The following is a 10,565-nucleotide window of genomic DNA, read 5'->3' on the forward strand; positions in this document are numbered from 1 at the left end:
TCTGTCGAATGAACAAAGTAAAAGACTTCAAAACAAACGTACAAATTTCACCAGATAACTAAAAATATACCCAACATTTTCATCTTCTTCTTCAACATCATTATCATACCACTCTTTAGCATAAATAACTGTTCAATAAAGCAACTTGAACTGGTGGCTCCAAGGCCATATTAGTCACCGAGTTATGAACTCAGTCAGAGGCCGACTTATGATTCATTACAAGCTCAACCTGCTTTATCAAACATATTCCCAGGCTAAGCTTGGGGGCTATGATCCGGCCGTTATAAATCCAATGCCTTAACTCGGCATTATACACTATAACTCGGTAATTTGCGTCATAAACTCGGTAGTTACACGTTATAATCGGACTCAAAGGACTACATCCTAGAATAAAACTGTTTGACCAGGTATTTATTACTTGTTAAACCTAATAACTACTCATCAATTCAGATAAAGAACGTAACTGACCTATCTTACTTCACCTATAAAGGTACGATGTTTTATCCTCAATAGGGACACACTGAATTTTTAGTACTAACTTAAGCATCGGAGTGCCTTTTGCAGTTACACTCCCCCTTTACTCGTACTCTCTATGATGTGACATCCATCTGGACGAGAAGCTCGGACTATCCCAACTTATAGCTTAGCGCTGAAGGCTAAAACTCGGCGTTAAAGGCTAAAGCTCGGCGTCAACTCCTGTAGCTGAGGTTACGTCCAGGTTGTTCACATAAGAATAACACCAATTTTTAATCCTCTTCTATTAATATTCGATGCCGTGATGTGTTTGTTAAGTGGATTCAGGATCTATAGAGCAAGAATGGCCTAGAAGATGAAAAGGATGCATGTACAAGTGGAAGGGACATGAAGAATGAAGCTTTGGGAAACTGGCAGCGATGTGCATGCGTGACTGACGCGCACACGTGGATGCATGCAGCTGGGACTCACGCGCAAGATCTGGCGCGTGGTGATGCGAAATCCCACCGATGCGTACGCGTGGTCTGAGGAGCTCATATGACGCACACGCGTGACGCCCAGCACGTGACATCATTAATGAAATCGTGGCTGGCGATTTCTGAGAGGCTCCGTGCCCAATCTAAGCTCAATTTTGCATGGAAAAGACCCAAGGAACCAATGAGGAGAAGGAGGACTCAATCATTCACACAATACATAATAATTTTAGCTAGTTTTTGTTCTTGTTTTCTAGAGAGAGAAACTCTTACTTCTCTCTAGATCTTGTTTGTTTTGATTTCCCTTTTGTTGATTTGCTGAATTGGGTCTTGTTAATTTTAGTTTCAATTACTTAATTTGAGTTCTCTAGTTATAATTTTGTTTAGATCTTGTGTTGGAATTGTGTTTTCTTGTTATTTTCTCCTTTTCTTCTCATCTTATGAACTTTGTTGATTTTGAATTCCTCTTAGTGCATTAATGTTTTCTATGATTGATAGTGTTATTTGAGTTGTTTCCTATTGATAATTGTTAGTGGGTACTTGTAATTTCCAATTAATTTGCAATTTGAATATGTCTTTAGTTAGTGCATACCATGTGTTTGATGAAATGTTCCCTTTGATTATAGAGTAGTTTTCTATACTCTTGGCCTATGCTAAGAGAATTTGGTGAACTTGAGTCATTAGGTCTAATTGAGTTGGTGATTTGAAAACTCTTAGTGGTCAAATTATACCCATTGACACTAATCTACTACTAAGCTAATTAGTAGGTAAATTAGGACTTATGAGTTGAAATTGACCAAGCCATTTGACATACTTCATTTGTAGAAGTAGACCTAATGGGCATGGTTCCTCATAATTGTCAATATATGGTTATTAGATAAGGATGGTGACCCCAAATTCCTATGCCTAGCCAAGAGTTCCTTTTTATAATTCATATTTGAAACCCAAAAATCGCAATTGCTTGATTCTTGTTATAGTTAGTTTAGTTGTTCACTTAGTCTTAGAATAGAAGTAGCTTTATGCGCTATCTTGTTGGATTGCATTTACTTACACCTTACTTTAATTGCTCTGATTTAGTTTCTTGCACCTTAAGATTCCTTGCATGATAAGTTTAGTAGTTTAAATTCTTGTTTATGACTCCCAACCTCGAAATTCTAACCAATATTGATGCACATGTTTGCTCGTTCTCTTAAGGACGACCCGAGACCAATATTCTCGGTTACTTTTTATTGGGTTAACTTTGTGACAACTATATCAAAATTTGATCGATAGGATTATATGTTGGTCTAGTACTATACTATGACAATAATTTGATTTTCTATTGATGAAAATTGAACATGTTAATGTACTTATTTTAAATGGACCGTCCATCCTCTCTCTTATTTAAAATGTACGGTTTATCTTTTCTATTATTTGAAATATTCTATTTTTAAGAGTTTGGTCAAATTAAAAGTATTAATATTTTTTTATTACTTTTAAAAATGATATTTTATTATTTATAAATATATATCTCGTTTACAGTTATAAAAAAAATTAAAAAACTACATATATTTCATTTACGGTGTAAACGAGATAAGAGGAGAATATTTATTTCGATAATTATTTTTTAAAATATTTATTTCGGTAATTATTATAATTAATTTATTTATTAAAATAAAAAATTCTAGTAAGTGCACTTCCCACTATATTCTAAGGTTTAATTAAATTTTTATTAGAATATTGTAAATATAAATAATTTCTCTACGAAATTCTTGCTCAAGGAATGCCAATATTTCTTTTTGTTTCTTTACACTTCCATGTTGAATTGCTAGTTACCTACTTGCTTCATTTCTCGGAAGTACCATTTTAATTTATTTCGTTTGTGATCACCCACCAAACAAGACAATTGATCAAATTTTGTGGAAAAACACTCTGATTTCGTTATAGAAATTCTTTATATCATGTCAACTTGCCATTCTTTACTTCTTCCTCCCAATAATGACCCACTTTTTCTTTTCTTTTAAAAAAAAAAAACTTAATTAAATCTTTTATTTATAACTTGAAGTCATCTTCAGCTAATCAAGTTTCTTAGCAGTCAACAATTCGTATGGATCAGCTTTGGGAAATTCAATAAGGATGTTTTAGGAAATAACAAGACCCATAAAGATATGGTTCTAACATGTAGGCTCTTATATAAAATTTAATTTTAATCACGATCAGTAAAAAACTGTTTTATACGTGTATTTAGTTACAAATATTATATAGTGGACGTTATGGTATCTATATATATTTGCATAACTTACTAAAATGAGATAAAATTTAATATTTAAATTAAAAAATATAAAAATAATAATATTTTAATATTTAAAACTTACCATAAAAAATAATTTTAACAATTTTGACACCAAAATTACAGGCACTATAAAATTGGCCATATTATATTAATAAAAATAATTATTTTTTATATTGATTATATAAATAATTATCTGAAAGAATAGAATAAATGAAATTAGACGAATGTCAATATATAAAATTAAACTCTTATAAAATATAGCGTTAAAAAAAATACTCAATTATGTAATCATATTATTATTAGTTAAAGTTACACTAAATAACTTTGATAATGACCAATTCCATAAAGCAAAGGATGTTACACGATTTATATTTTCATGCAAAGTGCGTGGACGACGACTTTGTGTACTTTTCTGTTTCCCAAGCAACAGAGCAGACTAAGAAATTTTATTATATAAACTTTGTCAAGTTTATATATTTCCAATTTTCTCTCTTTTTGCACAAGTGCTAAGCAACCAAGCATCTTTAATATGAGAAAATTGCACTAAACAATCAATAAGTGCTAAGGAACCAACTATATTTAATTTAATAGAAGTAGCAATACTAAACATTTAAACAAATCTTACCCTACCACAAAAAATCCTTGAAAATAAAACCAATCGATTCTAAACAAAAATGTTTTTCTGGCTTTTAGTCTCCCTTTTTCTTTTCACCCCGTCCTTCCATGATGGATAGATTTAAGGAATTCAATTAAAGTGGCTAAAGTGTTGTTTTTTTCTTAATATTTAACATAAATTTTAAAATTGTTCCTAATATTTAGATAGTCTTATTTAAGTTTCTAACATTTTAAAATCATCTTAATGTTGTTTTATCGCTAGTGATCTATTAATGAATTGACGGTGAAATAAAATTGAAATAATTTTAAAATATTAAGAACTTAAAATATGATGAAAATATTGAAGGCAAAAATAATATATTACTCTTAAAAAAATTACAAAATCAAATAAAATAATAAAGAATTTTAACAGGATGAATTGTATTACTAATTTAAAATTTTTACTCGTACTTATAGAATGACTAGTATATAAAGTTTTGGAAAAAGAAAAGAAAGAGTATATACATATATAATAAAGTATAAATGATATATTTTTGTCTCTAATATACCAAACTTGGTTAATGTTTAATTTAATTAAATTTTATTTTTAACTTTTTAATAAATTTTAATTTTTTCTTCAATAATTTTATTTTTTATGACAAATAATTACTTAATTTATTTTTTAATTTTGTTCTTAATAAAAAATAAATACACTTAAAAAAATAATGTAATTAAGAGTAAAATAAAAAAATTGAATAATTATCTACCATAAAAATTGATATTATTGAAAGATAAAGTTAAAATTTATTTTAAAATTAAAAATAAAATTTAACTAAATTAAATATTAAAAATTTCGATACATCAAAGACAAAAGGTATAATTTATACTTTATTGTATATGTATCATGCTCGTTTTTTTTGCGCAAATTTATGTACTAGTCATTCTACAAATATTTTATGATAAGTAAAAGTCTTTAAAAGTAAAATTATGAAAAAAAATAAATTGAATAACTATGTACAATTTACTTAGATGTGTTTAAAAATTAATTGAATAACTATGTATTGTAAAAAATTTATATTATTGAAAGATAAAATTAAAATTTATTTCTATGTATTATTTTTATCTCCAACGTTTTCGTCTTATTTAAGTCCCTAACATTTTAAAATCGTCTCAATTTTATTCTGCCGTCAATTTTGTTAACAGATCTCTAACGGTAGGACAGTATTGCGCCAATTTTAAAACGTTAGGAAGTTAAATAGGATGATTTAAATATTATGGACAATTTTAAAATTTATCTCAAAACGTTGAGAACAAAAACGATTCTTTATATAAAAAAAAAAAGTTTAGTAGTAAGTAATAATTAGTAAAAGAAAAACTATGAGATAAAGTTTTCATTTCAAGTATATATACATATGGTGAAAACTCAGGTGAAGTCGACTTCACATAAAGTTTATACTTGAGAGCCGTAAGATGAAAATTTAGTTAAATTAGTCAAATCATCTAATGGCTTTCAGATATCAACTTCACATAAAGTTGACTTCACATGAGTTTCATCTATATATATATATATCTCTGACCAACCAGCATTATTAATTTGGGTAGCCAAATAAACAATGGCAAGAATTAATTTTTGGTGATAAAATGAATAGTAAGGGTTGAAAATTTGATTTAAGAATTCTAAATTTGCATTGCGATTCCGTATCTTCCGTTATGGCTACTACGTACGCTTCGAATGGCATCAAATTGAGTCAACTAAACGAATCTTACACACAAAAAGAATTGCTTCTGTTATGAAAGAAAGAATGAATAATATGATGTATGGTTCAATTATCAATTTCCCCTTTACGTAAGTATCCAAATTGTTTCCTTAATCCAACTACAAGGAAACACGTTGTAAAGCGAAAACAAGAATAATAATAATTAGATACCAAAATGGTATTTGAAAGTATATATCGCTAACGAAAATAATTTTAAATTATACATACGATGAAAAATTAGAGATTATATATTTATTTGTCGATATAACATATAAGTGTTGTTTAATTTAGTAACTAATTTTTAATGTATATAATTGTCTTACCAAGATTTGTTGTTAGGTATAAGCTATGGATAGCTGCAACGAATATCAGAAAGAATAATAAATCAATGTAATTACAAATATTTGTACATTCTTTACTGCACTCAAAGGCAGATTGTTGCAAAACAATATAAATAATACACAAAACACTTCAATGGGAAAAAAAATTCCTATGTTTCAAATGTTACATCCTTGAAGAATTGTAACTATATGCTCCATTTGGAGATTGTTTTTCTCAAAAAAGAATCAATGAATACATTATAATCCCCTCCACTTCCACGAGGGTAATTTCGTCATAAATGCCAATCTCCCACTATAATCTTAATCTATGCCTTGTATTGATTATACACAAAAAACCTTCTATCTGTTCCTTCTCTAAAACGGAAACTCATACTTTTTAGTGAAATGAGAAGAACCCTAACACAAATGTCCCTTTAGATTCTTCAGCAGCCACATCAAACTTGGCTTGAAACAAAGGAAGAAGCAACATTCCCACCATAACAACATGAATGAGCTTTTCCCTTTTTTTAACCTTTTCTTAAATACAGTGCCATTTTTAACACAATACACATTGTGAAGAACCCCAACCAATTTTAACTACGTATCAAAAAATCCAGTGTACTATCTTTGCGAGTCGAGGCCGATTCGATGATCAAGTTTCAGTGCAGTGATCATCTCCTGAGACTTGTTACATACACAACCGGGGAAGGGATTCGCGAAGAAATTCTCCTCAATTCTTGGCGACTCGCCTACCTGTCTAAGATAAGGAGCACCTAGCCTATTAGAATGCAAGTTCTTGACCTCAGAAGAAAATGCTTCCCATTCCATGGAACCTTCATCCAATTGATCAATCAGTCTCACAAAATTCAATCTGAAAAAGAAATGAAAAAGATTATATGTCAGTGACAAATACCATTTCGATGTAAAAATTTCTAAGGTCCCATTTGTTGCAACATTTCTAAGGTACCATTTCTAAAAGAACTTTGTGAACTGACCTGTCAGGATTGATAGTTTTCCTGAATCCTTCAAACCTCCTATGGCCCTGCACAGCCTTTGCCATGTTTCCATCATAAGTGTAAACAAACACATCACTCTCCAATGCCACGATATAATCCAAGGCAGCGAGCCGGTTCTGGTATGGCTTGAAAGGCTCCAGCTCCTCCTCAGTTGCAAGAGTAGAGTGAGTGAAGACATTAGGGTACTCTGCCCTAAATGCCGCCATGCTATTGCTACCATATATAGGCCCGGCGACAATGTAGATTGTCGTCGATGAAGGGTACCCCATTGCCTTCAAGAAAACGGCTGCCTCCCTTGGTGACATAGGGCATCCACCAAGCAATCTTTTCTCCACACTATCAATCTCTTTTTCCTTCCAATGCTTCACTTCATATCTCATAACCCTTAGTTCCTCTGCTTCCTCTGCTGTTAGATTGTGGCTGCAGCCAGTGAAAGCTAGCATGTCTTTCTCATATCTACAAAGTAAGCAAAAACGAAGTAGGAAGCCTTAGTTTGATTGTTGATTAAAGTCTTGTAAATAAATTAACAAAAAAGAAAAAGCAGAGCTTCACTCTATAACTAGAGTCAAGAAAACTTTAGTGCCTCGATGGGTAACCATCTCCAAACAATAGATATAATGCAGAAACAGAAAATGTTTCTGTTGTGATACAAATTTGTCCATTTTTTTAGTTGATCCAAAAACTGGAGAAAATAGAAACAGAGACAGTGACACAATCTTACTGTCTTATTTCTATTTTGTGTGTCTACTGAACTTGGTGAGACCAACAAGACAACAAAAATAAGCAAAGAGAATTAAGTGAAGAACAAGAAAACACCTTAAATGAAGGGCAATATATCGTTCATTATTGGTTCTTAGCCTGTTCACCAGTGTCCTTCCTAGCTCTTCAATCTCTGTTGTGTACCTGAGAGCTTCGTAATTGGCACGGCATCGAAGCCTCTGAATTGAGGAAGCAATGCCATTGTTGGCAAGTCTAGAATCCGTGTGAGTAAACTGTATGACCTTGTGTCGCTTCAACAGTGGTAGAATCTCTCCTCTGTAGTAACTAGCCTGCAAAATGAAGAAGCATCTAAGCCACCATTGCGCCCACTAAGAAAAGCAAGAATTGTTTCAAGGTAATCAAACTCAAGAGATCACCTAAACTGAGCTTAGCTAAACTTTGATCATAAAACTCGACTCATAAACTCAATTTGGAATCTAAGAGTCTACAACATCCGAATCGATGATGAAAAAATCAGCAATGTGAAACTTAATAAGATGATACAAACCATATGCATGATCTAAAAACATTTTTTATTTATTTTCTAACGAGTCTGTTGCACTTTACTCCCTAAAACATAGCTTTCACTTTAGAAGAGCCGAATCATTGCCGAATAGAATTGTTTCCCAAACACACCTTTGACCAAGAAACTGGGGCCTTGAGAAGTGGCTTGACAGATGCATACTTAACCGGCAAATACTCAACTATGTCAATGTCGTCTTTCAAAACTTTCATGAAGTGCCTCCAATCAAAAATATCTTTAAAGTCACTGAAATATATTAGGGACGTTATATTTTTGGAAAATTGATAACATGAGGATTTAAAATCATCAATGTCACACTTTATACATAAAAAACTGGAATTGGGATTTACCTTGGATCAGTCCAAAATGAATCATGATCAAGGGAAGGAAGAACAAGTGTGGCATTCATTACTTTTGCCACGGCAACCATATCACATATCTGCATTTTGATCAAGCTTCATAGGATTAGCATATTAACATAAATATCAATATTCATTTTGGGAAAAGAAAAAATGACTCACTTTTGTTTCAAATTACAGGATAAATTATCTTAATCTTTCCTGTGGTGTGGTTAGGTGATATTACATTTACATCTAATCATATAACTAAAGCAAAATTAAGAGTCTTCTTAAATCTTACCCCAGTTCTCATTTGATTCAATCCACCATTGGCATGAACAAGAAGATAGCCATTGGTCTTTTTTGATTCTGAAATTATTAAAATGTGCAATTACAAGTGAGACAAGTGAATCAAACGCAATAAGTATAGATAAACATATATTACAAATATATAATATACATACTGGGTCGATTCTTGGGTCTGGAAATGCATTTGTAATAGTTGTCACTATTTGGTTTCCTCCATATTTCTGGAATCTATTAAAAAATTGAACCAAAAAAAAAATATAAATTAAATTTATTGGTCAGAGCCACTACACTTAGAACACTACCCATTCAATTTTCAGTATCCATGTTGCCAGTAGGCGCCCACTATACAAACTGACACGTTCTAATAACGAGTCAAAATTTTGAAAAGAAAAAATGGCCTAAGAAACTTCCAAATATTACTACGATTCAATTCAATTAATCACAAAACCAAAACTTCAGCACCAAGAAAATCACAAGTCCAAAATAAAAACGACTTTGTAGCACACAATCGTTAGATTCATTCCTAGTTAAGTAATTACTTTTGACACCAAACTAAACCGAGACTCAATATGATGAATAATGGTTAACAACCAATTAGCACTTTTTTTTAACCTTTTCTATTTAACCACTAAACTTTGTCTCCAAAAAAGAAAAGTAATAAAATAGGGGGAAAGGAAAAAAAGCTGTGACTCCCCAAAAGAGGGTAAAAGACAAATACCTTTATTGGTAGAAACGTGATTGAGAGGGAAAGGGACAAAAAATCAGTAACGGCTAACCTCTCAAGGATATTGCAAAAATGTTAAAAATAAAACCAACGATATCAACGAAATATTGTAATAAATAAAAAATCTAGAGAGATGAATCTTATCTGCTTTAACGATCCCTTCATTTGTAACTTTGTTAAAAATATCAAATGCACCGAATCACCAAAGCTTGAAAAAAAAAAATAAATCACCACATTTTACGATCTTTCTACCTCAGCTTTTTTTCCCACCAAATTGAAAAAAAAAAAAACAAAAAAAGTAGAGGGTGTAAAATTCTGATTTCTAAGGGATCTTTTGAGCAACCCAGACAAGGAAAATGAGAAAACAAGCTTAAAGTATATTCCCTTTTAAACGCACACGAGAAAAAAAAATTAATCTTAAATTCACCTTAAAATCATTTTACAACACAAAACCTCTATTTTTTAAAAAATTGAATTAGTTAGTTATCTATTAAGTATTAACACAAACATTAAGTGTTGAAATAAAAGAGTTTTCCAGAAACGTGATTAAGAGGGTGAAGAATGAAGAAGAATTAGAATAGAATAAAAGGAAGACTTACTTCGATCCTCTCAAGAACCCTTTTGGGCATTGAAGTTTGAGTCTCCGTGGTGTCGGTTTCCGTAACAACCTTCTGCGCTGATATCCAATCGTGTTTGAACCTCTGCAATATCAACTGCCCGTTCTCGATGCTCTTTCCGTTCATCTCAACCATCCCTCCGATCATCGAAACCTTCACGAAAAGCGACACCACCACCATCACCATCATCGCCACCAAGATCTTCCTCCCTATCTTCCTCCCGCTCCTCATGGATTGAATCGTCACCAGCATCCACAGGAACGCGTGTTCGAACCGCACCAGAAGCGACTCCACCGGCAGGTGGCGCGTGCGGTGGACCAGGTACCGCGTGATTGGGTGCAGCGCGTGGTGGTGGTGGTGGTGGTGCGGAAACGACGACGACGACGAAG

The 10,565-nt window shown here is 32.0% G+C and overlaps 1 protein-coding gene across 1 annotated transcript; it reads right to left on the reverse strand.

Moving 5' to 3' along the window:
- Nucleotides 1-6,040: 6,040 nt before the first annotated feature.
- On the reverse strand, nucleotides 6,041-10,559 carry LOC107474969 (O-fucosyltransferase 19). Its single transcript, XM_016094612.3, has 8 exons — nucleotides 10,159-10,559; nucleotides 8,991-9,063; nucleotides 8,828-8,895; nucleotides 8,539-8,627; nucleotides 8,302-8,434; nucleotides 7,723-7,955; nucleotides 6,886-7,362; nucleotides 6,041-6,761 (listed from the first exon to the last, which is right to left on the reverse strand). The coding sequence occupies exons 1-8, from the start codon at nucleotides 10,426-10,428 to the stop codon at nucleotides 6,512-6,514; spliced, it is 1,593 nt and encodes a 530-aa protein (XP_015950098.3). The 5' UTR covers nucleotides 10,429-10,559; the 3' UTR covers nucleotides 6,041-6,511.
- Between the last annotated feature and the right edge of the window lie 6 nt (nucleotides 10,560-10,565).

Source organism: Arachis duranensis, chromosome 2, assembly GCF_000817695.3.
Source record: "Arachis duranensis cultivar V14167 chromosome 2, aradu.V14167.gnm2.J7QH, whole genome shotgun sequence".
Lineage (NCBI taxonomy): Eukaryota > Viridiplantae > Streptophyta > Magnoliopsida > Fabales > Fabaceae > Arachis > Arachis duranensis.